This window comes from Nestor notabilis, unplaced genomic scaffold, assembly GCF_000696875.1.
Source record: "Nestor notabilis isolate BGI_N333 unplaced genomic scaffold, ASM69687v1 scaffold6107, whole genome shotgun sequence".
NCBI lineage: Eukaryota > Metazoa > Chordata > Aves > Psittaciformes > Psittacidae > Nestor > Nestor notabilis.
Window position 1 is genome coordinate 8467 of NW_009937693.1, and position 27557 is coordinate 36023.

At 49.4% G+C, this 27557-nt stretch overlaps 2 protein-coding genes across 2 annotated transcripts; one reads left to right on the top strand and one right to left on the bottom strand.

Annotated features, from left to right (window-relative positions):
• Positions 1-2000: 2000 nt before the first annotated feature.
• Positions 2001-6608, top strand: KCTD17 (potassium channel tetramerization domain containing 17). Its single transcript, XM_010018951.1, has 6 exons — positions 2001-2207; positions 2839-2947; positions 4155-4246; positions 5196-5291; positions 5632-5757; positions 6492-6608. Exons 1-6 carry the CDS (start codon positions 2001-2003, stop codon positions 6606-6608), a joined length of 747 nt encoding a protein of 248 aa, XP_010017253.1.
• A 3391-nt stretch (positions 6609-9999) lies between these two features.
• On the bottom strand, positions 10000-26924 carry TMPRSS6 (transmembrane protease, serine 6). Its single transcript, XM_010018947.1, has 17 exons — positions 26768-26924; positions 26456-26598; positions 26194-26261; positions 24828-25012; positions 22050-22091; positions 20894-21098; positions 20415-20551; positions 19729-19841; positions 19146-19255; positions 17961-18106; positions 17015-17113; positions 14906-15019; positions 14507-14623; positions 13608-13776; positions 11914-12185; positions 10658-10794; positions 10000-10158 (listed from the first exon to the last, which is right to left on the bottom strand). The coding sequence occupies exons 1-17, from the start codon at positions 26922-26924 to the stop codon at positions 10000-10002; spliced, it is 2373 nt and encodes a 790-aa protein (XP_010017249.1).
• Between the last annotated feature and the right edge of the window lie 633 nt (positions 26925-27557).

Sequence of the window (27557 nt, forward strand, 5' to 3'; positions counted from 1 at the left end):
GCTGCAGCTGAGATAGGGTCCTGCAACTCTTGCACACCAGAATGCAGGGAGAGCTTTCAGATTTGCCATGGTTTGACTCAAAGCCAGTAGTAGGAAGGCAACAGTCTCACAGCCCAGAGTTCTTGTTGCACTGTGTGGTACTTCAGCTCAGGTCATTGTTAGTCTGAGCATCTTTGATACACACCACTGCTCAGAGGAAACTGGTCCAAGATCTGGACACTAATCTGGCGCAAAGTCTGCTCCATATAAGTAGGCAAAAATAATTTTTCATCCTCTCCATGTTTTCGGTCACTCTAATGCTGGCCTGCTCCTGATAAAAATTGAAGGAGATCCAGAGTTATTTGAATTTACACCCTGCAGCAGCTGAATTGTTCCTGTGCTTAAATTAGCTGGAGGTCGGCAGTCTTGAAGCCTTTTCTGTGTTACCCTCTCTTCCTCTCCTCCCCTTTGCCCTCCTCCACAGCAGGAGAAAAGTACACACACAGACTGTCTTTGTGTAGGAAGTCCTGGATGATTTGGGGGAAGGGTGATGCTGCCTTCAGGTCCTGTAATGATAAAGCAGAGTGATTTGTAAGTAAAAGAAGGGGGAAGGACAAGATAAGAATATGAGAGTAAAACATAATGTTTCTTTACCCACCCTCTTTCATCAATAAGACTCCAACTCAAAAGACACAAAGATCTAGATGCAAGATAAGGTGTCTGCAAGGCACCATGGTGTCTCTGCATTGCTCTGGCAAGGAAGAGCCAGAAAGTTGCTTAGGAGAGGGAAGGTTTTGGGCCGCATTCATGTGAAACATCAGCCTTTTCCTTCCGTTCCTCATATGCTTGAGCTGCTGGCAAGCACGGCTGCTCTTAGGTGGGAGTGGGAAAAGCAGAGCTGCTGGAGAGAGAGCTCGTTCAGGTTATGTTGCGCCAAGGAGAGAACAGAGTCCCATGGGGCATGAGTTGCTGAGCTCCAGGCAGGAGCAAGTGGCAGAGGCAGGGCTAGGTTTGGTACGGCAGGATTGCCACATCAGCCTCAGTGGGTGACATGTGCCTGGGGCAGAGGTAAAACACACAGAGCTAAGTTAGAATCTGAGCTCGTTCTGTTGCTCAGACACAAACAGGGATATCAGGAGCACAGGGGAAGGATGCAGGGGGTCTCTGTCTGGCATGGTTTGTGATGAGGGGAGGAGTTTGCTGAGTCAGCGACTCTTCCAAGCTGGAAGACAAATTATTCCTGCCCCTGCCAGCACTTCATGCAGATCCAGGATACAGCTCCCAGAAATGTCTCTACATATGTTAGCAAGAAGGCAACTGTCTGCACATTTTGCAGCAAGAACAGCATGGCAACCGATGCAGCCCTAAGCTGGGAGCCTGGGCTAATACATCTCCTGAAGGGAAATCTGTGCAGTACAGCGCTGACGGGCTTAATCTTGCTGACTGCCAGGGAGCAGGTGGTTCTGCCTGACTCCGAGGAAGCTCGCAGGCAAGATCCAGGACTGGAAGCAGGCAGACTGCTAGGGGCAGAGTTGGGGTCATGTACAACAGTGCAGCCCCCTTCATTACAACATCCTAATTTGCAGGGATGGAAGGCTGGGAAAACTACAGTTCCCAGCACCCTTTTGTGCATGTCCATGCAAACTACAGTTCCCAGAACCGTTTAATGAGCCAGAGAGGATGCCTATGGAAATAAATGCCGACGATTTTTGCATGACACCCTGTACTGCCGAAGTGCTGGCAGCCCTTGATTAGTGGAAATGGGAACGGGAGAAAAGCCAGGGAGAGCCAGCAATGTGGAGCTCTGGTTTTGCCCACCCCTTATAGCTGCAGTGATATCATATCCTCCAGCACAGAGCATCTTTTCTCCCCTCGGTACTCCCTTGACGGTCACAGGGAGGACCCTGGCCACCAGGAAACACGGCTGCTGCAGAGGGAGAGGTGGATAAACTACAGATCCCGGCATTCCCTGGCAGAAAGCACCTGGGGCAGTCCCTGCATGCTGGTGGTGGGGGGTGAGGATGAGGATGGAGGGCAGGGAGAACATGCAGGATGCCGTGGGGCTAAGCTGCACCTGGGACATCCCACCACCCACTGGCACCCATGCCAAGTGGGTGAGGCTCAATGTGGGGGGCACAGTCTTCCTCACCACCAGGCAGACTCTGTGTCGGGAGCAGAAATCTTTCCTGTGTCGTTTGTGCCAGGGCGAGGAGCTGCAGTCGGACCGGGTAAGGCAGCTGGGTTGCCTCCCGTACCGTGCCCCACCGAGCATGGGGAGGGCTGGAGGGATGCAGGGGTGGAGCCAGTCCCCAAAAGCTGCAGGATTAACCGAGTGAAAAATGCCTGCTCTTTCTTCCCCCTCTCCCCGGAAGGATTTTCCCTTCCCAGATCCCACCTTGCTGTGTTGTAGCCTGGTACCTGTCTTCCGGAGCTGGGAAAAGAGAAGACATGTCCCCTCCATCCCTGCTTTCCTGCCTATCACCCCACATCCCCTGGATCTAGCTCCCAGCTGTATCTGCCTGACTCGGCCTTGTTCCCTGTAAGGGAGCTCTCTACTCCCCCACACCAGGCCTGTTTGCACAGTTGCAGAAGGAGACTGAGGGCTGTTTTTTTGGCTTTCTCAGCTGCGTTGGTCCATGCTGGGGTGGGCATGCTAAGCATATAAATGCAGGAGTTACAATCCAAGCTGGGTTGACTTAGGTAGGGACTCTCAGGGGCACGTGGTCTCCAAAGAGTCTTAGAAATAGTGGACTTTTTTGCTTAGGTTTGTAATTTTTCTTATAGTTTGCAGCATTTGAGGGTTGGTTACAAGTTTCCCATGTTTTTTTTTTTCTCCTTGTGGTCTATCTCTGTTGCTAGGATGAGACTGGTGCATACCTAATAGACCGGGACCCCACTTACTTTGGACCTATCCTGAATTTCCTCCGTCATGGGAAGCTGGTTCTGGATAAAGATATGGCTGAAGAAGGTGAATCTTGGAGCTCAGAAACTTCCCACCTAATATTGCTGCTGCAGGCAGGATGCAATGGGAGTTGTTGTTGACCTTGTTGCTTCTTGTTCTTCTTCTGGAGGTTGGCATGGGGGGATTTGAGAGGGCTATCCCTGCAGCTCTTGGAAAGCATAGCAATGTCTTCTTTACTAAAGGGGTTTGGAGTAGGTGAGGAAGGCATCCTACAGGTATTGTGGCTTCACGACTGTTCATTCAGCAGATATGCCACCAGGACAGAAGTAGGCAGGATCTCTCAGCCTCAATAAGCCATTTTTCTCTTATTCCTCATCCACTTTTAACGAGGCTCTGTGACTGAGTTTTCTGTTAATGATTGAGCATTTCTAATTAGGAATAAAACCCCAGAAGACCAAACAAAGCCAAGCCTCTCTCCTCTACTGACTGTAATAAAGACCATCGTTAATCAATGATATGCAATGTATGCTACTAGTGCTCTGATGAGTTGTGGACTGCAGCAGTTCCAGTGGACCAAGCCAGACAAAAAACCCCCTGTAAACCTAAAACATTTAGGTTTACAGGGTGTCCAACAGTTAACTCAGTAACATCATGCTGTTACCAGCAGTCCCTGATGCCTCGTTATTTTCTTGGATGCTAGAGTCTAATAAGGAGCCAAGCCCAAACACAGGCTGTGCTGTTTAGCCCTTGCCAAGCACAGTTTCTGCATGTCGATTAGTCTTCTTGCCTCTCTCTCTTATGTATTTTTACCTAATGCAAGGAAAATTTTCTTCAGAACTGTTTTATGAGCTGTAAGTGCAAAAATGTATCTAGGAAATGTACAGAATTGTAATAAATGCAGTTCTGAGGTTGTCTTTTAGTGACAAGGTCAGAACAAGTTGTAATTCTCTGCCTTTAGATGAGGGCCTGAACAAGATGATAACTCATGGTCATTGAGAGATGCTGGAACCTACGTTTTTGGGTCAGTTATCTGGGAAAAGTGTTAGTAGTTCTCTGGACAAGCCTTTCAGTGGGAATTAGGGTGAGCATTAGAGATGCAATGAAGACAGGGTTCTGTTCTCTGCAACAAGAGTTTCAAGCAACAGAAACCTGTTGAAAAGTGAGGCTGCAGCATCATTTCTCTCTATGGACCTTGGGAAGCTCAAAATTGATCTTCTGCAAGCTGAAAACCAAAGATGGGCTTTTTTGTGGTCCTTCTGTCTTTCTTTCTCAGGTGTCCTAGAAGAAGCCGAGTTCTATAACATTGGTCCTTTAATCCGAATAATCAAGGATCGGCTGGAGGAGAAGGACTACACAGTAACTCAGGTATGGAGAGAAATGGCAAGGAAAGATAGTGTGAGGTGAGCAAAGAAAGGCATGCGGAAAGGGAGATGTGGGTCTAGAGGGAGAGCAGACCTGGGAGAAGCAGCAAGGAATGGTAAAAAGCAACTAATTTGAGTTTATGTGCTAAAGTCTACGTAGCAAAATCTTTCAGGGAACAGGCTCCCACCATTTTAATTGCAATAAACAAGTTACAGGCTTGTTTTGCATCCCCAGAAGTAATGCTGGATGTAGCTCCTGAAAGCGAATCAGCTCCTTTAGCTTTTGGAAGAAGGCAGCTAGTTGCTGTGGGATATGGAATAATGTTAGTGAGAAGAGTGAAGATGTCATGGCGAGGAAGGCTCTGGTGTGAGGAGTCTTGGGAGTGTAATCACAGTGAAAAGCATGGGAATACCTGTAGAGAAACCTGGAGGGAACAGGTGAAGACATATCTGCGGAGGAGTTAAATGCAGACAGTGAGGCACAAGGAATCAAACCTGTGGCACAATCACACCTTGTCTTGCCCAATAAGCTTTTAAAATCTGTCTTCTGGCAATGTTGGCTGATACCTCACTTTTCATCATGTCTGCCTCAGGTTGCAAGCCTCCAGCCTCACAGTCACTTCGTGCTCTCTGAACCCCACCAGCATTTGTGTCATTTGCATAAATGACTTTGTAATGACAAATGCAAACTCCTCATCACAAGAGCCCAGAATCTTCTGGGGACAATGCAGGAAGCATTCAACTCAATCCCTCCTCTCCAGAAGAGATACTGTTGTTCTTGCTCCCCATGACAGCGTAGGAGAAAGTTGGGTTGTGGTTTCACTCCTCTTTAAGCTGGGACATGGGGAAGAGGAAAGGTCTGTTGAGGAGGGGTACTGCCACTTCACTCTGGAGGAGGGCAACAGCCTTTAGCATCTGACTGTTGTCAACATGTTCTGCAGTTTTGCTCTCAGGTACCTCCTAAGCATGTCTACCGTGTGCTCCAGTGCCAGGAAGAGGAGCTCACTCAGATGGTTTCCACTATGTCAGATGGATGGCGCTTTGAGCAGGTATGGAGAAGGTAAAGGAGGGTGGGAAACAGTTGTCTTTAGGGGAAAAGATCATGGGTACCATACAGTACCAGGCAAGGCACCTTTCTTCTCTGAGAATATTGGGTCAGTCATTGATGGTGCCATCAACAGTGGTTCTGTCTTGCCCCTTCTCTAAAGGTTTGGAGGATACTGCATGAGGTTAAGCTGTTTTGCATTCTGGCTGACTCCTCTCCTGGTCTTTCTACTGGGGGTATGGACTGGACTCCATGCTGCATCGTGGGCTTTCTGCCTTGCTCTACAGGTGAAACGGATGTTTGCAGTCACATGTGCTTGTGATTCTTCCTCTTGTCTTTTTTAGCTTGTGAACATTGGTTCATCCTATACCTATGGGAATGAGGACCAGACAGAGTTCCTGTGCGTGGTCTCCAAAGAGCTGTGCAACTCCCCCAATGGCCTGAGCTCTGAGCCCAGCCACAAAGCCAAGGTGAGACCAACATCTCTATGGCCCTGCTCCAACTGCCTATGAGACCCTTTGCTCTTGTTTGCTCCCTCTTTTTTTCCTCTCTCCAGTGTGACTGTGGAGCACTTCAGTGGTGGAATAGAAGGGCTTGTCCTGGTGTTCAGCACTGTGGCATTATACCCATTGCCCCGAAGGAGTGTGAGTTGAGAGTGGTGGTGTCTGGCTGTGTGGCAAATGGCTTTAGCAAGTGACTCTAGCACTCTGATGCTACTCTAACATCCCCCTCATGCCTCCTCATGATATGCTGTGTGTGTCACTCTGCCTGTGGAGTGCGATTTCCCTAGAGGTTTTGCAGTGTTCTCTTTCCTTTTGCTGAGCCCCAGCCTAAGAGGCAGGAGGTCATCTGTTCCCCTTTTGAGGGAAGGACAGAAACATGTGGCAGTGCATGACATCCTGTAGACATCTAGGATACAGGAAGGACCACTAATGACTGGTGGTCCTAGGACCACTAGGGACTGGTTGTTTGGCAGTGGGATCACAACACTTGTAAGTGGGTTAGATAGCCCTGACGTGATACTCCGGAGGAAGACAAAGTCTCTGCTCCCTGACCCAGAGCTGTCTTGGCCATGGGGAAAGGTCCCTTTATATTCCAGCGTCATGACCATTGCTTTCTTCCCTTGTGTGTCAGAAAGAACTGCCATGGCTCATCTTGCAAGTATCCACTCTTTCTTCCCTTTGTCCTGCATGCTGGGCCACAGAGCACAGAGGAGGACCTGGAGGAGGAAGAGCAGGAGGTGGAGGAGGAAGAGCAGGAGGTGGAGGAGGAGGCAGAGGCAGAAGCAGAAGCAGAGGAGAAAAGTGCAGCAAATCCTTGAGGAAAATGATAAAAATAACCCCCAAGCATAGACCCGTCCACCTTTCTGGTGAGAGCTCACAGCCAGCGGCAGGGAAGGACTAGGGCAGGTGTGGGGCATGGGGACAGTCCTCTCCAGGAGCAGGAGTTCTCTGGAGACAAAGCTGACCAAGGACAGCTGTTACTGTGGCTGCTGCTTTGTATTTTAAATGGCTTGGTTTATCTATGGTTATACTTTTATTTGCAGACTGTACACCTATTCGGGACTGCTTTGAACGCCTTCTTCCTTCAGACCCTCCTTCCTGCTCCCCTCCGTGTCCAACCCAGCACTGTCACCTCCCTCCCACCCTGCCCAACTCTCCAGCATCCTTCCCTCTGCTCTCTTTGCCTACAAGGGCTCAAAGTGTTCCCTGCTCTGGACCCTGTTTCTGCTCCTCACTTTTCCTCCTCTGCAGGTATGTTACCTGTCTGCACTCTCAGCTCCTGCCAGCCTGAGCTCTGCATGAGTGACTCACTTCCCTCCTGTGGGTATGGCCCTGGTTTGTAGAGCTTGGGGAGGGGAAGGAGGGAGGGGAGGTTGACTCACCTCTAAGGCGGCTTTCCCAATTCTCATCCTACATGTGCATTTACCTGCCAAGCAGGCCCTACAGCTCCGGACCAGAGGCTCTGACAGCAGAAAGGAGAGCAGAGCTGGTGGGAATGAATGCAAACTGGGGCAGGGGGGGAAGTCTGCCACGTGTCTGCCTGACACACATGCCAGATCTCTTCTCCAGGCTGCCGTCCGCAGCTCCTTTGCCTGCCAGCCCAAAAGCAGTTTGCAGAGGCAGCCTGTTATTTTTCTGTCCCTGCTCTCGTTTCCCTGGGCTTTTCCCCCATGGCCTTTGGCAGGGTGAGAGTGCAGTGGGAGAGGGTGGCGAAGGCAGAGCAGAAGCAGATGGTCCCCTCTCCAGATGCTCTTACAGCTGTGTGCAAAATAAGCCTCTGCTCTGCCTCCTGCTCAGGGGGCTGGCTGGCTGGTGTGCATGGGATTGAGTACAGAAAGCTTTAGAAGGAGGATTCCTCTCTCATACTGGAAACTTGTTGGGGCTCTTGTTAAACCAGAGGTGCTCAGTGCCACTCTCCATCCCGGCGGAGGTCACTTGTTAGCTGGTTGACATTTCTCTCTCCCTCTGTTCAAGAGCCTCCTTGTCCATGGCTGTGGGACCTGAGTGTTACTCTCTTAAAAGTCAGTGTATGTTAATCACATGTACTTGTCCTTACTTTTTTCTGTTCTCCCACCCTCACTCCTCATCTCTTTTATTTTGATTCTGTTCTTACTTCCTGTCATTTCCCTTTCCCTGTTTCTCACTCTCCTCTCTATGCTCGATTGCTTTATTTCCCTGCCATTGATTTTTCTCTCTCTCTCTCATTCTCTAGCTGTTACAAGCCAGAGGTCTGAGGATGTGATCCCGACACTGCACTCCAGCCTTTTCATTTCTTGTTTATATCTTTATTTTTGTACTGCAGCATACGGCGGCCTTTTGCCTTACGGTGACACCCACACCCCCCCGCCCCAGTCCCCTTCACTCTATTTTACAAACTGACCTCTTAGGCCTCAGCCTCCATCCCTGGAGGAAGGCAGATGCTGCATGGAGCCCCCATGGCTACTGTAGTGGCTTGGATCCCAGGGCCCCCCCATGCTTAGCAAGCTGGCTTTCCTTAATGTCACAGTGGCCCCTGCTGGGGACATCAGTGATAAGCCACTGCAGCTTGCGGTCCCTTCCTCAACACCCTGGGTGCGACTGGGGCCCCGAGATGGTGGCAGCACCAGAAGGACTACCCCTTGTCCTTTCGCTGTTGCAGGCAGCTTGGCCAGGGCTTGTGGGCAGAGGGCAAGTGCAGAGACACTGCCCTTTTCTGTTGCCACCCGTACTGCTCACGGGGTGTCCCTGTGCTGGGTACCACATCCTTGGTGCCTCTCTCCCTGTCCCCCAGAGCAGTCCTGTGTCGGCAGGGCGACAAGGAGACAGACGTGTACCCAGAACACGCTGGCACCTGATGTGGTGATCCCTGTCTTGTGGAGCGGGATGTTGGCTTCACTGCTGTGCCTGAGGACACCAGGTTGTAACTCCTGAATAAAATTCACGCTCTGTTCCTTCTTGCTGCCTCTCATTTCAAGTGGCAGAAACTTAGTGCTGTAGCAGAGGGTGGGAGCTGGAGAAGAGGATTCATCACCTGGAGCCACCAGAAGCTGCTTGTGCTGCACCCATCTTGTGGGGGCTGGAGGTACTGCCCACTGCAATGGTGCTGCATCTCCACTGCAGTCAACTGGGTATTATTGGTATCTGCAACCCTAAATCATAACATTAAATGAGGACCCTCCATGTAGCTAGACCCCACTGTGCCTGCGGGACAGCTGAGAGAGACCATAGGGGTGTGGAAATTTTTGCCAGTTCTCAGTGCCGGGGTTGGAGTTTAGTCAAAAAGATACAACCCCCAAGGTAATTTTTAACAGAGTAATGCAAACTAGAGCCAAAAAAACCCTCAAATGAGTTTTATTTTTAATTTCAGAGGGTGGCCCATTGTATATACACACACACACACACATATATATGTATACCTTTAGTAAAAAACCCAAACCCATAGCAGTTACTCTTTAAGCACTGAAGCCTTCTCCTTCACCTCCTGGATTATCTGAGTTAGGAGATGGAAGCAGTTGAGGTGCCCTCATGTTAAAGGTATTTAGAAGGACAGAGGGAAGGGGATGGGAGACTGCTCTGATGGGCCTTTCCCTGGGGAAAGCACAGCAGCAGAGGCTGGGTGCTGCTCCAGCAGGGAGGCAGGACACGTGCCTGGGGGTGTGATGCTGGACTCATGCCTGGGAGTCAGCGAGATGTGAAGAGCTGCCTGGCTGAGCTGAGCAGCACACTGAGCAGCACGCGCCGGCTAAGAAAAGAAGCAATTAGGGAGATGGAAGAGGAGGAGTGATGGGAGGGGAAGGGGGAAGAAAGATGAGCAGCAGGAAGGAAGAGGGAGGCAGATTGATTTCACAGTTACTGGAATCTCTAACTACATCAGTCACATTTTTCTTTCAGCAAATGTTCCAGCATAAGATTGCAGCTGAATCACATGGTTCATGGAAAGTGCAGCTCCCCTTATTCCATCAACTTGGGACCGTTGCTGTGTGTTGTGTCATTGCCCCCCCCCCCAACTCTTTTGGATACATGGCCTAAAAACACCTTGGGGTGCTCCCTGGGAAGCACTGAGGGGGAAGAGGGTCTGCCTGCTTTTCTCCACAACTCCCACAGCACCATCCTGGGTCTGACAACATCCTACATAGAAACTCTCCTTCTCTGAGAGGCAAGTGAGCAAGATCAGGAATGAGTGCCATGTGGGCGTAGGTCTGATGGGGAGAAGGCAGAGATGCACTTTTCTCAGCTCATGGTTTGGTTCATCCAGCCCAGCACTTGAGTGATCCTGGTGTAGACTCCATAGTGATTCGGACGTGCGCATCCCATTCCCCAGCTGACCAAACCAGCCAGAAACCACCTGCCACTGGGTTCCTTGCAGGCCAGCGGACCTCCAGAATCACCCTAGAGAAATGGAAAGGAAAATGGGGTGATGGTGATCCATTGTTTCCTACTGCTCCGTGTGGCATTTCCAAATACACGGAGAGGAAGGAAGCTGGTGGAATTTAACTGGCTACCCAGGGGGATGGAAGACATAATAGTTCCTTGAGATTGATAGTAATTAAGGAACAGACAGGCTAATGTGTGTGACAAGTGCTAAAGAGGCTGAGGGGGTAAAAGACTCATGTAGACACAAGACTTGGAAGTTTGAGGTAAAGAGTGAAGAATGGGCTGAAATAAGAAAAGGAGAAGTTTAAGTGTAATTGGATCATGTCTAAGGCAAAGATGCTGGGAAAAGTGGTCCTGAGAACTATTGCTGGACACTTAGATCAGAGGAAGTGTTGGGAGAGTCAGGTATTTTGTAGTCTTTTCACCCTTACTTCAGGCTATGGAGTGCATTTGGGAGACTTGGAACACACCCCACCTCTGGTAGTCAACCCTCATCCCACAGTTCCTCTGTCACCTGGCAGGCATCTTTGTTGCCCTTGTGGTACCCAGCACACAGCATCCTGGGAGAAATCATGTAGTGATAGGCCTCGCTGCAGATGTCCTGCTGGATGAGCTGCACGTCTACCTTCTGCAGAACATTGCTGATGTGCCCTGAGGGGTATAGCACCAAAAGTAGTGCAGGTGAGCAATGGTGGAGCTTCCCACTGTTTACTGTGATCCCCAGCCCATGCCCATCCCACTGCATGCCGAAAGCTGCCATTTCTATTCTGCTTTTCACTGGCATCACAATCTAACTTTCAGCAGGGCACTACACCTACATACAAGGAATTACATTCCCGTTCAGCCCCCCTTTTACAGGGATATGTTGTGGGCACTTCAGCTTATGGGACAAGGGGATTCTGGTTTGGGGAAACCTTTGGGATGCCAAAGTTTTGGGTTTGCTTCTCACTGAAATCGATGTTGAGCTCTTACTGCTAAATATACAAACCAGGAAGGTCCAGTTCTGGATAGACACCCAAATGTTTCATTCAAGAAGCAGCTGGAGCAAGTGTGTGAGTGAGTGAAGGCACTAAGCTGACCTGGGTGACGGCATCTATATTTTTGTGCCATGCACTACTAGAGAACACCTTGGACCTGTTTTGCTGGCCCTGTGGGGAGGGAACATGAAAGGTTCATACCCATGCAGCTAAACTCTTCCTCACAGAACAGAATGGACTGATCCATACCACCCCATGGGAACAGGTCTTGGCCCATGCTGAACCCCAGAAGTATGTGACCACTATGTGGTCAAAATGGGCACATGCTAACAATCACGCAGTGCGGTCCTCAGGGGACACTGCACTGCTCCCATTGAATTTAATACTACACGTGTGTCTGGGGGGATCCAGGTTCTAGGGTCTTTGACATGGGAAAAGTGTTGCTATAAGCAGATGTCTGTGTAAGCATGGGGTTGAGCTTAGGGACTGGAGCTGCTCCATGCTGTGACCATGGCTGAATAGCCACTACACAGACCCCTAGCTCCTGAAGGGCTGTTCTAGTCTTTGGATGAAGGAAGACATGCTGTCCTCATACAGATTACCACTCTCCCATGAATGAGGTTTCAAGGCACTCAGCAGGTAACTTTAGCCAACCTGTGACCCAAAATCAAAGGGGATGAAGGAGGCATAATGCTTTGGGGTAAACAGAAGCCTATTCTGCCTACCCCCATCTGAACCTATGTTTCTGTATTTGCTCTGCTGTAGCAGGCACCAGATAAGACCTTGCACCTACCGCCTTCCTTGAGGGCTCCCCAGCCAGTGATCCAGCAATGAAGGCCAGGCTCAAAGAGGTGAGAAGGAGCAGGCAAGCAGATGGGCTGGATTAAGGGTGAGATAATCACAGGATGGTCCAACTGGAGCAGGGCCACATCATAATCATGGCTGTCCTCCTCGTAGTAAGGGTGGAGGAAGAGGCGGATCACCTTGAAAGACACCTCGGTGTGGCTGGTGGCATTCTGCAAGTATTTCCCCAAGTAAACGGTCCAGATGGAGGCGGAGGCCAGCCTGTAGGATGCAGCAGAGAAGATAACTCATCACAGGGACATAGAAGGATGGGCAGAGCCTGGTGTCTTCTATTGCAGTCTTTTGAGGGGTATTTGATAGGGATGATTGTCTCCCTCAGAGGGGCCTCTTACTTATTTGGCTGCTGGTATGAAGAAAATAGGTGGGACATCTTTTTGATTCCTCGACATGCCTGTGCAGTGGGACCAACTTCGGGAAGATGCTCATACACACAGGAAAACTTGCTGATATTTGCTTATTTTCCTTAGCAAAGCAGGCTAAAATGTGTATATAGGTTAGGTGAGCAAGTGGGGCTGGTCGTGTGCAAGTGACTATGGTAGTGCAGAGATCAAGAACTGAGTGGGTGAAGCAAAGCTGCAAGGAGAAGGAGACGTGGAGGAGGGGAGCAAGCTCTCAGAGATTTCTAAGAGGGAGTGAAGTGAGAAAAGCAGCTCAGGGGGGAGGGCATTAAAAGACATGACAGCCCTTCACAGAAACAGGGGCTAAAGCCAGGATTAGCCTAACAAAGTGATAACTCAGAGAACAGAACATCCATCTAACAGGGCTATGCTGGCTCCCACCCATCCTGCATTGGGACACTCCAAAATGCCCAATTCAGCCTTCGTGGGCCACTTGAAAGTCCTACTCCCAGTGCTGGCGTGTTTTCTTGCCGAGTCGTAGGACACAGGTAGGAGCATGACAGGAGCGGGGGTGAGGTGAGAAGTGCAATTGCAGTGCAGCCCCAGGCCTACCAAGGCTGGTGTCACCATACCGAGGATGACCAACAGCTCTTCTTCCCCAAGCTCACATAGCAGCAGGAAGAAAGGACAGACAGGGAAGCCCAGCTGTAGTAGCTGGGGAGGTGAGGATAGAGGAAAAGGGGAGTTTGGAGGAGGTGGAGACTGGGTCTGAGGGTGCACACTCCTTCTCCCCCCCCACCCCTGTTGCCCAACACAGCCGTTGACCTTCTTCCTCCTCACTTCTTCACAGTTTGGAAGAAGGAATAAACCCTCCTGATCTGTATGTTACTGCTGCTGCTGTGGCACGTACACTGGGTGGAAGGAACTGGGGGAGAGACTCCTGAAAGGTCAGCACCTGGCGGCTGGCAGCACAGAACCCAAACAACATCCTCCACAGGTAATGCCATTCCAGCTCTATCCTAGCACATGCTGATGCCTCCGTGGCTGTGATAGCCAGAGCCAAAGCAAAGGTCAGCTGTGAAGTATCTTCCACTACCAATTGCCCTCCCAAAGATGCTCTGTGAATCCAGCATTGCCCCTTTTTCCCTGCATGCACACCCAACCATGAGTGTGTGTATCCATACCTCTTTCTCCAGCTCCAAGCCATGAAGATCCTCCCATCATGTATGACATGGAAAGGAATGCAACCCCTTCTCCCGCTCAGCACCCTCCCCTCTCTATTTACCTCTCATCCTGGAAGCAATGCGCGGCTGAGACCACCCAGCGATCAGCAATGAGTGTTCCCCCGCAGATGTGGCGCCCCCGAACTTGCAGGCTGGCCTGCCATGGCCATTCCCCTTCCACGGAATTCTCACCCCCCACGATCCTGCTGAGAGGGGCCTGCAGCCCACAGTCTGAGGAAGAGGAGATGCAGCAGGTACTTCAGGGGAGGAAGGGAACATGGTATATTGTGCCTGCCCTTCCTTTCCTACTTAAATCCTGCTTGTTTGACCTCTAATCCCTTGCCTTGCCCAGCAAGCAGATGCTTTATGTACTGTGCAGGACAGGTCTAGGGAGCACTGTGCCCAGCATGTGCCATCATGGATGCCTGCACAGCCTTAGCCTGGGGATGTCTTTGGGGCAGCATCCTGTCTGTGCTACCTGCTGTGCTGCTGGGGAACCCTCACAGTCATTCCTCTTCACCTCCCACCAGAGCTCTGGATAAAACAAGCAGGGAAATGAAAACATAAGCTCCCTTCCTGCCAGTGACCATGCAGTCACGGGTAATTTCCCTGGCTGGAGCCTTGTAGGATGGCATTACTTCACATAAGCCAGCATCGTGGTCCGGCAGGCAGCCTGTGGGTAGGACCTGGTGTGTGAGACATGTCTATCTGGCCTGATGCCTCTGCCTGAAGGAGATGGGGAGCAGCCATCCAAAGAGAAAAATGCCTGCTCACAGCTCAGCACAGATCTTCATCCTTGCTGCTTCCACTGTAGGAGGGAGCACTGGCACTGTTGCCACGGGGTTAGGGTAGGGAGAAGGTGGTGGGGCAAGGGAGGGTAGGTGCTGACGGTGGTGGGGAAAAGGGGGCTCTGTGGCATCCCAAACCTGCCTGGTGCATGTATAAATGAGCATTTCCTCACCACAGCTCTTCTCGTCAGACAGGTCCCTGCAGTCTGCAGTGGTGTCACACAGGGGGTTGGGTTTCTTCACACAGGTCCCATCCTCACAGCGGTAGGTGAAAGGACCGCAGGGGACCCCTGCAAAGAGGAGGGGGAGCCGAGGCTGAGGGAGGGAAGCTGGTTGTAGGCACAGCCCGCAGTCCTTTACGTGGGGGGAAAAAGGCAACAGAGAGCTTGGCGGAACTACAGAAATAATGACAGGGAATTTTCTGAGCAAGCTTGGTCAGCTATAAACAGAGCAAACATCATGAGCAGGTTGGGCACATTAACCCCCAGCTGGAGCCTTTACCTTACAAGAGGGAAGTACACTACCGACAGCCTTGACTCGAGCATAGGGGGAGGCATTTGTCCCCTCCCTACCTTCACTGCACTGCTCCTCGTCGCTCCCGTTGGCACAGTCCAGCTGCTGATTGCAGACCCTGCTGAAGTTGATGCAAGTGCTGTCTTCACGGCACTGGAACTTTGCAGGGCACACTGCAAGGGAAGGGAGGGAAGCACCCAGGAATTAACCATGCAAGACAAGGCGTCATGTGTGAGGTCAGGGTCCTGCATGCACCAGTAGGTTCTGCAACCTCATTCCCCACCCCATACATAGGTGTGATTAAGACCATCTCTGGTATAGTGCAGCCATGTGGTCTTTGCCTGATATATGTTGTGGGTATGTCTGTACCCTGCCTTACACTTTGCTGGTGCTGACTTTCCTTGAGTTCTTGGCTTGTCCTCAGACCTGCCTCGTCACTATGGACTTGCCTGGAGGTCACTGGACTCTTGGCTGTTCCCAGGTGACCATCACCAGACCTGGTCTACTTGCCTTGTTGAGGTTCTGTATGACTGCATCCTGTGTAGTGAGCTAACTATTCCTCCTGCCTTGCTGTCACCCTCAGCTCATGGGTCACCTTGCCCTACAGACCAGCTGCTCCCCTCGCTCTCTGATAGGTGAGTCTGGAACAGCAATGGATTCCTCAATGTCCATGAGCTTCGACAACTGCTCAGGATGGAGATGGGGTTAAGGTGCCCACCCATCACAGAGTCTGACTTCTGGTTATAGATTTTCATAGCAGGAACTTGCCCAGTGTTCGTGTGCATCTCTGTTCAACACCAAACATGACGGGCCAGTTCCTTCTGGGCATTTTTTTACTACAATGACTACAAGTTCGTCAGTAATTAGCATGAGGCTTCCCGATGATGAAAGGCACGTGAAGGTCTGAGGCAATGTGAAGACTGATTTTAAAGACAGGGACTTTTCCAAGCAGACATAGAGTGAATAAGCAGAGATGCAACAGTGGCAAGAGTATAAGAAAGGAAAGAAATCATGATGTTTCCCTTTTCTTTTTCAAATATGAAAGGATGTTTGAAAATACCAAGAAACAAATGCAGTTTTTGTTCAGTCTTGGTCTGAATTTGGAACTGAATGACACAAGAGATGCCTGGGGCCAAGATTCAAGAAAGGGTTAGATATTCATAAGGATGTATATGTATTCGTGTCTGCATGAGGGAAGCAAGAAAGCCCTGATATTACACAGCTGGATGATGGGACAGAGTGCACTGTCAGCAAGACCACAGACAGTATAAGACCCAACCTCAGTGATCCTGTGAGAGCTCTCACATTTCCAGCACTGAATGAAAACTTCTGTGAGAAAGATTTCTCCTTCTTTTCACTTTAGACATTTCTATACCTTCCCCTGAATCTTCCATAATTGGCCACTGTCTCCAGTGGTTCAGGGATCTCTCTATCTCTAAAAACCCCAGCTACAGAGGACAACTGGTGAACCCCCAGCTTACATCAAGGATGGGAGAATAGATGAATTAGGTGCCATGCATGAGCCTGAATAGCTGTTCCTATGAAAATGGGGCTTTGCAGGAGTCCTGGGATGCTGGGGATGAAGTCTGCATCACTGCTAATTGCTGTTGGCATGAAGAACTGATGGGTGGTTGAGGACTTAGGTGCTCTCAGCCTGGGGCACAATATATGGGAGAGGATCTGTACAGATCAAGTGGCTGGGGGGGGAAAGGGGAGAGAGCAGGGCAGAGAGTGGGCTTGGGGAGATGTGGTCAGGATGGGAGGGCTGGAAGGGGGATGCTGAGTGGTGTGACAGCAGAGGGGGCTGTAGGCCAGGACTGAGGTTGATTGTCGGGGCTGGGAAAGAGGTGGGGAGCAGGACAAGGTGGGGCACAGCCTCGGCGTCTTTCGGGCTGCCTGAAACTCTTGGTGCACGGACACTAGGGAGTTGTCCCAGGAAAACTGTGCTGTACGTAGGAGTGAGAGCATGGCTGCTCCTTCCTGAGCAGGCTGGATCCATACAGCAGTGGGCTGAGGCTTTTAAGGATGCAGAGGTTTAAGCTCCTGAAGGGGAGGTACAAGGCTGTAATTAGGCCAAACGAATCCTCTCCATCTCTCCCTGCCTTTAGAGGAACAAGGAGCTTTGTCCTGCTGAGAGCAGGGACCACAGGGGAGAAGAAATCACTCACCACAGTTTCTCTCATCCAGCCCGTTGGGGCAGTCTTTGATCCCGTCACAGGCTGGGACACACAAACCGTTCACAGAACACAGAAACTCCCCAGGACAAGCTGTGAAACCACCAGAGAGTAGTTAGTCCCCAGTGCCTGGAAACCTCCTCACAACAGAGCACCGTGGCTTGAAAGTGGGGCTGCACCCCCCTGACCACACGTGTGCTGCAGCTCCCCTGAATCCACCACGGCGTCGGCTCTGAACAAGGGCTAACAGAGCTCGGCTATACGGCAGGGGAAGGAGGGCCATGACCCTGCTTCCTGGTGTCCCAATGGACAGAGCCGGGACAACCACCCGCCTGGCGTGCTGTACCTCTGGTGCCTGAATGCTGCAGGAGAGCTGAAACAGGTCCTTTGGAGCTGCTACTAAAACTCGGTTTGTGTTAGACGTGTTGCAGGTGTGCATATTCAGGGCTGGTATGTGTTACAGGCACCGTTGAGGAGGGAGATGGAGAAACCTTGGAAAGACAGACTGTGGGTGTGCATTTGCATATGTGTGTACGTGTGTTTGTGTGTGGTTTTATTTTGTCTCTCGTTTGCACGGAGTCCAAGGTAAGCAGGAAACAGCTCTCTGCAAGAGCTCTTATAACTGAAATAAAAGTCTCTTCAAGCTGGTCTCTCATTGAATTCCCAAGGCCAGTAGATGATGTGGGCACTGGGGTGAGATTGTAGTCAACTCTCTGACCTTGGGTTTTGGCATGTGGATGTTCTGCAGCATGAGGCAGGGCCACATGTGCAGAAACAGCTTTGCACATAAATACCTCTTCTCTCTGGGAGATGAGTGGTGTGCACATTCGTGATGTAGATCTCATGGGATGTGCCCTGTGTTTGTCCTAGCGCAAGCCAAGTGCACAGGGGCAGCTGTGCCCACCACCCCACTGAGGAGCAGGCAGGAGCCTCAACTTACGGTCAGATTGGTTGTACAGGCTGTAAGCTGCCTGTACGCCGGGGCCAGTTAAGGAGATCTGTGAGGTGAAGGTGATGCTGATATCAGCAGAGGACATGACTGAGATCCGCTCAGCATAGGCTTGCAGTGTCCGCAGACCACACAACCTGGGGAGCAATCACAAACAGGATGCCTCGGGCAGAGAGAAAGAAGACAACAGTGTGGGGTCAGTGGGGCTGGGGTGGGAAGGGAGCCACACAGACTGGGTGTGGAGGGAAAGCCAGGAAGGCAAAATGCCTTCAATTATGGCATGAGATCCAGACTCCGGAGAAACCCTGTCTTTGGACATTTCCCACTTCCTGGGCAAGTGCTGAACTCAGGCCACACAAAACAATTCAGTCCTTACATTTATCTTCCTGAAGAAGCCATGCTGTAGAAACTGTGGTGCTGACAGTTTAAGAGAGGAAGGCAGGGAGAGAAAAAGTGAAAATCCTAAAGCAGGTGAACACAGCTTCTGGATAAGACACTTCAGAAGAAAAGAAGTTATCCCCACAGACAGAGGGGAGAGGAAGTTAATGAGATGGGCTGGGGGAAGTTTTGGAGGGAAAAAGAGGCAATTTTGCAGTACAGAGGAGGAAAAACAAAAGCCATGGGTCCATCCATCTCTGAGCCTGATATGAGGAGATGGGAGTACAGCAGCTTTTGGTGGTGGCAGCAGCCCTAGGTATGTATGGGTGCTAACTGTGGGAAGTTCTGCAGGGGAAAGCAGCTGCAGTCAAAGCAGGAGGATATGGAGCTAGGCAGAAGATCTGTACGGAGGTGGATGCAAGGCAATGGCACACAGAGATAGTATTGCAGAGGTGGTGAGAGGCAGATTTGCAAACACAGGAGATGTGGGAGGACACCAAGCTTATACATGGGAGAAAACTAGGAAGCCTGATGCAAACAGCAAGTCAGAGAAGACAGGCTGGTAACTTGAAGCAATTCTGCAAGAAATGTGCTCACTGGGGAGCCTGTGAATGAGAAAGGCTGAAAAAGAACTAGATAAGCAAGAGGCACCAGCGCAAACAGTGGCCACTGAATGTGGTGACAGCCTGTCCTTCCTCAGACCTGGTGGCTGAGGTGAGCAGGGAACCTGCAGAGGTTTAATCCCAGTTTAATCCCAGGTGGGAAGTGAGTGTCAGAAACAAGGACCCCAGGACACACCTTCTGTTCTGAATTATCCACTGGCCTTGGGTACAGGGCAGGTCGTGCTTCTGTCTGCTGAGCGCGTAGGCATCGAACCACAGGGTGACCCCATAGTCAAGGGATGGGACCTGCAGGCAAGGGGGTCCAGAGCAGAGTGTCGATGGCTTCTGTGAGTGCTGCAGCTCATTCCGCAGTTCAGAAACGAGCAGTGTAGATGTGAAGGGGAGAGCTGCCAATTCACACATCGCAAGCCAGAAGGAAGCACCCTCTAAACTGGGGCTGTGCTGCAGCCCAAGGTAGCTCTGCTGGTGGTGTCAAAGCATGGTAATTCCTAGCAGTTTCTAGCAATCTGGTTCTGCCTTCAAGAACTCCTCTGGAGACCAGATTTCAGATTCCTCCTCAGCTATGGCATGGAATAATAGACTCCTTTCCCTTCAGAAACACACATTATGTGCGGGCAAGACAGGGTGCCACCCTCTGCTTGCTTCTCATGGTGATCTGACTGAGAGCACTGGCTGTACCCCTCATCCCCCTGGGAGTGGGGAGTGCCTCACGGATTTCAGGAACAGGGTTGGATGCTTTTGTAGGAGCTGGCTCTTACCGTCATGTGCCAGGTACACTGTGTGTTGGGTGAGTAGTAACTGGGGTAGTGTGGGGTGCCGATCTTCCCCTGCAGCTCCAGGCCCTCCCGCAGGGTTATGTTCACTTCACAGGCTGTAAATACAAACATTCAAAGCTCTGCTACCTGTCAGCTCAGTCTCAGCCTGGGGATGCCATATACTCATCCCACTGTAGGAGAAAAATAGCTCTAAGGCTGGATGCTGAAGGTGACTGGGGTCTTTCCCTTCAATCCCCCTTCAAGAGGCCATTTCTACCTGGCAAGACTTTTAGCTTCCTTCTCCTGTCCAGAGAGGGTAATGGTAATGTAAATTGCTGCTTTAGACTCATATTGAATTGACATTTATCTGCAAGTGTGTCTGGATGTGATGTCCAGGCCACATCCGGTCTGTCCATGCGTGAGAGCTTGGCCTTCCTATAAAGTATCACAATCACTTGGGCTCTGCTTGCCAGACCCTGGGCTGTAAAGACTGAAGCCAGATGCTATAGTCCAGGTGAGGGAGCAATATCTAAGCCTCTTTTTACTGACCACCTTTGCCCTTGCAATATAGAGAGAATTTTGCCCCTAGTGAGGATGGAGCACATCTAGGAGCTGTGATATTGTAGGAAATAACCTTAAACCATGACACCTTCCTATCTCTGTGGTCACTCTCCTCCAGCCTTCCTCACCTTTGAGAGGCACCGCTTGAGCTGAGAGGATGAAAGGGTCATAGTAGCTGTACATGGCTTTCTTCCACACGATGGACATGACAGGGCCAGATGAAAGGACTTCCACAACAGGTTCCTGCCGGCTGCAGCCATAGATCCTCAGGGGAAAGAGATAAAAGGATGGGAGTGAAGCAAGCAGCAAACAAGAAGAGCAAGAAAGAGACAATGGATGTCTGTGTTATCCACAGCACATGCCTGCTGTGAGGCACTGAGTCAAACAACAGGCCAGCAGAGATACAGCTTGTGCTGCTGCAGTCACTCAGACTGCATGGCTGGCTCTGTGATATCCCACATCAGTGACTTCAGCTCAACAGCAAGAGGCAGGTTCTGCATCAAAGAGAATTTCCTCTGATGCAGTCTAACACCTTCCCCTGCTGTGGTGCGTTGCGCCATCCTGCCCGGCTTCCTCACCGTGCTTGCCCTGCTCAGGAGATACCTACGAGGTGATGAGGTGTTTCTCCAGGGGCCCGGCTGCGTTGTACATAGCCAGGCGGTCCCTGCAGTCCGTCAGAGTCCACTCCAGGCGCAGCTTGATCATGTAGCCCTTGAGGCCGTGGAGGTGCCAAAGACAACTGGAGGCCAGGTAGTCAGGGCCCTCCAGCCTTAGGACATCACCCTCCTGGACATAGCTGTACCTGTAGCAACCTGGGTCCAGAGGAAAGACAGAGGGATTGAAACCTCGCAGTGATGCAAGTGGAGTCAAAGTGGGCTTGGTGGTGGTTGTAAGGGAAATGAAGATACGGTATTGTCACTTGGGAGATCAATGTGAGCCCTATTTCAGGGTAAGGCTGACTCATCCCAGTGATCTCAGTTTACTTTTACATATGTCGTGGTGGCAACGGTACCTTTTTACTGTTGCCCCAGTTTCTCTCTATAAAAACTGACCCCTCTTCCTTGGTTAAGATAGGACTACCTCAGGCTTTAAATATCACCACTGTACAGTTATTTTCTACTAGCTCTATTTTCTTCTTCATCTCTTTCTCCTCTCACCCCCATATTATCCCCTGCTTTACAATCTCCTCATCTATTTCCAGGCTTCAGCAGGCTTCTGTACCAGGATTCTTCATTAAAAGTCAGCTTAAAGATGAGTTTCTAACAGTATATCTGATGCAAGCTGCCAGCCACAGCACTTACAACACGGCCTGAAACTACTGAAAGCATCTTCAAACATTGCTAAGGCAACAGATCCCTACATGACTGACAACACAACCAGTGCAGAGCCACACAGGAGAATCCCCACTCAGCAGAATTTCATGGGGTCTGGGATTAGCACTGTTGTACCAGTACACCAAGCAATTTGACAGGGTTCTTTAAGACAAGACTAAGGTGGCTGCACTGCACCTGGGAGTTGGTATCTATCTCTGCACAGTGCTGTGCTGCTGGGGCAGACGTGTCAGGATGCTCAAAGCCACCCAGCATGTAGCTGCTTCATGTAGTTTGGATCTGACCAACCAGCAGCATTGGTGTTCCCTTGCTACTGTTCTCATCTCCCCTTCCTGGGATTTACAACTCCAGAAAGCCAAGAAGCTCTCTGTGCCCTGCAAAAATCCTTCCCATAAAGTCAAAAACTCAAAAGGAAAGGAAAAGATAGCCTACCCAGCGTGGATTTCAGCACTACTATGTCTTTCACACTGGATTCTGTTAGAAAGAAAATATATAAAGGAAGATAAACAAGAAGAAAAACAAAAAGATTAATCTGGTAGTATCTGAATACTAGCATGGCAGGTGATGACTCCCTTCCTTCCTGTGTAAATGGCTTGCTCACAACTTCAGTATGGGGCATCCTGCAGCTACTTCTCCATCTGCACTCAGGAACCTGTTTCAGTCATGCTCTTCCCAGCCCATCTCTCTGAGAACTCTCTCTGGCATCTGCCCCAAACCCAACAGTCCCAATCCGTAGTTTCCAGCCTACCATGGGCTTCTTTACCTTTTTTCCTTGCCCATTTTTGTGAGCTGTTTCAGGACCTCTTCCCCAGCCCAGGAGCATGGGGAAGCATGCCCTGGGCATTGCTTCAGGGAGCCAACCCACTCCTCTGCCAGCCACCCCACAGGGCACAACCCCACTTCACCATCTTCTCTCCCCTCCCCTGCTCTCCCAGTTTAAATAACCCTCACTAAAAAGTATGGGAGTTACTGAGGTTGGGGAAGGAGGTCTCATTTGATGACCACTGGTTGATGAGCTACTCAACATCCTTACAGAATCCGCCTCTGGAGAAGGGAGATGCAGAGAAAGCCACCAGCAAGGACTACAAATCTGTGCAAAACAGAGTGGCAGGGTGGACAACATTTTCAGGAGAGCTGGGCTTTGCTCCAGCCTCCCAGCTGAACTGGAAGCAGCCAGAGATCAGGTGCTACTGGGAATAATTGCCAAAATAAAAGGCACCATGAGGTCATTTGGGTGTGAGAATTGTTGTTGGGGGCTTGCCTAGGTCAGGCCTTTGGTCTTTTGTAGTTCCTAAGAAAAGCTTGCAATTCTGTGGGGAGAGCTAAGCCAATTTGTCATAGCAAAAACAGATGTGTTGGAAAAGATGATCCTTCCAGCATAAGGCAGGCTCCTAGAGAAATTCATGTGCCGTAGGAAAGGACGTATACTGAATTGGTATTAAGTACTCTTTCATTTGAAGGTAATAAGACTGAGTTCCTGTAAGGAGAAGGAAGTCCTGAAATTCTCTGGGGGAAAAGCGAAACTAGTGTCCTGGGGCGAGTAGACCTGTTAGTAAAAATGAAGCATTGGAGAGGTTCCTGCACTAGTCAATGGTTTGCAGCTTTGTGTCTTAACATTTAAGCAGGTCAGCAAATGAGTCTGTCAGAAAGCAATGAAATGCTAATGATTTGCTATTAGCTAGCAATTTTTTCACTCCAATTTTTCAGAGCAAATGAAGTCAGAGGTTCAGTCACTGGCTTGAAGTCACCCTGGCCCAGCAGTATAAGAGGTTTCTGGCTTTTGCCTTATTTGCTATCCTGTGCTTCTGAGAGGGTAGTGGAAAGGACTAGGGAAAGCAGAAGGAGCTAGAGAAGCTACAACTGGTATGTAAATGCTAAAACAGAAAGAAGTGTGGTCTGCTGAAATGAATAAACCTATGCAATAGATGCAAAGGGAATAAGAGGGAAGTGGGAACAGCTAAAAGAATGGCACCATCATTTTTATTTGTTTATGCATCACATTATGAAGTGAGTAAATAAAGCGAAAATGCTAGATGGGCTGACTTGGAAGCATTTAGCATATTATAATACCTTTCTTAAGAAAGTTAAATTGGTTGAGCATAAGGTCTGGTATGCTGGAAACAAATCCTAAGTAGAAGTAAGTGACTTGCGGTAACTGCAGGAGGAGATGCTAATGCATCTCCAGAATAAGATCTTAACACGATGCTCTGGATGGCGGAGTTAAAATCATTTTGAGGAAACCAAATTTTCTTTGGGCACACAAAAAAATGTACCTCTAAGATAAAACAATTGAGATGTGCAAGAAAAGTTACAGAAAATATGAGTGGGATATTTAAAATAAGATTTACCTTAGAAAAACACAAGATAAAATGTTTAGGGAAAAAAGCTTTGGAAATGTGACATGGGAAGAAGAAACTCGGAAATGAGACTCCTAACAGGAGAAAAGAAAACCAATGTATTTTAAAACCTGTGAGGTTTCAGGATTTCTAAGAGGAATCAGATAAGGCTGAGAAGTTAAGTCTCATTAGAAAGACCATATACAAATTCCATTGGGCTTGGATGCATTGAATATAGACACATCCCTAGTCCTTTATTTAACACCTGTTTTAGAGAACTTCGCTAAGGGTAGCTTTATAAACCAACTGTGATCTTCACTGTGGGCAAAAATAAACAATTGTTAATATTATATGTCAAGAAATGAAATGGTGACAATGTTTTGTCTCAGAGGAAAAAGAGTGGTGACTCAGGTGTGTTGCCTTTGTTCTTCTCTCAATCAAGTAGCCTGGAATAATCTCCCAGAGGAAAGCAGGAAATCTAATTGCTTGCTATTTTTGAGGTGAGCTGATCAAAGTCGTGATCTGTGTAAGATCTTACGCCACAGAAGCCAAAGGTGATGGGAGGAAAAAGAAAGTTACCTAGCTGGTCATGGTCAGCTGTATCTCTAATAATCTTTAGTCCTTCAAAGGATGAATGTTTTAGGGTTTTGGGCTTTTTTAAATCAAACTTCAGTTCTCTATCAGGAAGAAACATGTGTAATTCTATCTCCTGATCCTCACTTTTCCCTATTCCCTTTGCATTTCCCCTATCCCCTTCAATAGTGGCCTCTGGCCTGTTCTCCTAACCTCCTTTCAGCACCTTGTAAATAAATCTTGGAGCATTTCTGACTGCTCAGGCCACAGCTGAGCAGCTGGTACTTACCCAGCTACTTACCCAGCAGAACCAGTGAGTCTGGGTTGACAGCGTACTCTGTCTGGTAGGACAGGCTGCCTGAGCTGTTGAAGCTGGTGGAGAGCTCTTGGTGGAGCATTGTGTTTACCCTCTTGGCAGTCATATCCTTCTGCTGACTCTCAGGGATTTGGAGGGCAAACCAGAAGAAGAAGGTCAGAGCCCCCTCCCTAACAGAGAAATAGCATGTTAAATATCCTCTCTCTTCCTCTCCAGAATCACTGGAGAGGAAAACCCCAGAGATTAACCCCACACTGTTTTTCCACAAATCAGACATATCTGTGTGGACCTTCCAGCTCTCTGCTGTGATCCAGAGGAACCACTCTGTGGGATGGGAGAGCTGCTTATGTCCATGGTGCTGGTTAATGCTCAGTCCCTTCAGGGAGGAAGCCATTTTGTGCCATCTGGCTTTAGTAATGACCATAGGTGGTCAAATTAATGTGATAATTAATCAAGACTCTTCTAATGAGTAGTCTCATTTCAGGCAGAAATGACCTTTGGTTACTGCTGACCAGGGGCTGAAAAAGAAGCACTCAAGACTTCATTGTGTCACGTCCCAGTGGTGACAAGTGGATAATTTATGACTCAGTACCTTACCACAAGCTATTAATGCTGGGCAGGCTCAAGCTGCAGGAAACTGTGACTGGGAAAGCTCTGTTCAACCAGCTGGCAGAGAAAATTGAACAAACCTTTGTTCAGTAAAAGGCTAGAGGAAGAATTGAAAGCGAAACTTTTCTTTCCTCAGATGAAAATGGAGTGTCATTACAATTGCAATTTTCCTTAGCTGAAGGACAAATTCAGGGAAGTAGTTTTCCATGAAAAAAAAAATCAAAAGCAATATATATTTCAGTTTGGAAGTTATTCCTGCTTTCTTGATCTACAAAGCTGTAGTCCCACATCTGTCCAATTCCACTGCTACTCTACTCCCATGTGGACCATGCTTCTTGGCTGGAATAGCTTTTTGATGGTGCACTCTGGCCTCTCCCTTCTGGTGCCTAGAATCAGGCCATAAAATTATTTTCTTGAATTACACTAGTTAATTTCCATCTGCTTAGGTTCTACTGAGAATGCCAAGCCCTTCTTTTTTTTTTTTCCCCTCTCTTGACCTTTTGCTTCTCTGAAAAATTCCTCAGTTTTGGCTTTTCATCATGACCTCAAATGAACATAAATATCAAAACATCCCCAGCTCTGTCATGATGGAACCATTCTGGATCCGGACCGCCCAGCCTAACATAGAGCTCATGGCAGGGACTGCAGCAGTTTGTCACAGCCAGATTTTGGTGAAACCAGAGTAGAATTGACTGGAAGCTTTCATGCACGAACAAGCAAATACGCTGTGGGTGCTACTCACCCAAAGGCATACACTGTGCTCGAGTTGTAATATCGACCCAGCTCTGTGGCACCAATCAGTTCCTTCAGCTGTAACGAGAATGTCGTCTGATAACTATTGTGCAGTGTTATAGTGGCAAAGGACCTATGGCCAACCCCATGTTTCATCCCTCTTGCTGTAGAGACCCACCAAGTCTGTCACTTGAATGAGGGTACCTGACCCCTTCCTTCTTCTACTCACTGAACTGCCTCAGGGCCAGCTCTGGTCATGAAATTGGCCTCACCATCTTCTGGAGCTTAGCTGACTCCAACCAGAAGGCTCTGGACTCCACCTGCCCAAGATCCGGGGAGTACTGGCGATTGAGGACCTGGAGGCTGCCACAGTAATACTGCAGGATGGCTGGTTCCAGGTGCCATGGTCTGTAGTCTGCCAACAGAAGACACTACTGGATTACCCTGCTGATAGGTAAGAGAGAGGCGTTTGCCCATGTGTATAAATCTGTAAAGATTACCCAGAGTCACACTTTGGACTGGGCATTGCATTGACTATGCCCCATCCACCTCCTGTGTGGGGACAAAACATGTTGGATTTTTACCTAGGAAATACCAGGTTGCTGCAGCAGCTCCAGCCAGCAGAAGAAAAGTTATCCCTATGGGAACGTAGCAGAGGCAGTCACGTGAGTTAGTCGCACATTTGTCCTTGGAGAAGGAGTTAGCATCTTCCTCCTGTTCCTCAGCTTCCATCAGGGACATCTAGTGACACAGCACACCATGGTCAGGATGAGTTTTCTACTTCATTTCACATCTGTCTCTAGAGATGCTCTGCCATTTCTGTGCTCCTTTCTATAGCCCCAAGACATCTGCGTGCTAGCCATCAAAGACTTTGCTCAGTGCAAATGCGAGTAAAACTCCTAATTCAGTGGGAGACAGGCTTCTAAGATGCTGTCCTGTCTATGCCTCCTCGTAATCTCTTAATTTTCAAAGGTATTCCCTGGGGATTGCTTCTGCCAAACCCACAAATGAATACAATAATGAATTTCTCCAGAGGTACAAGCATTGTCCTCCCAGGCTGGGAATAGTTTTAAAACTGGTGTTTTATTGACATAGAAATCAATGCAATAGAAAATCTGTGACCTCAGATGCGCACAGAAGTTGCACAAAGCAGCCAGAGCCTGGGAGCCTGAAGTTGCCCTTTGCCTGCTGTGCCATTTTGCTCTCAGTCTCTAAAAGTAAGCAAGCCTTGCCATTCCCACCAGACCGTGTGTCCCAGGGCCAAGCCCGTGATGGCTTAGCTAGTGAGGAGAGATCACCAGAGTAACATTCAGCCGTCTACCACCCTCTGCTTGTGCCAGGGCACACTTTATGTCTTCCTTTGCCCCTTGTCTC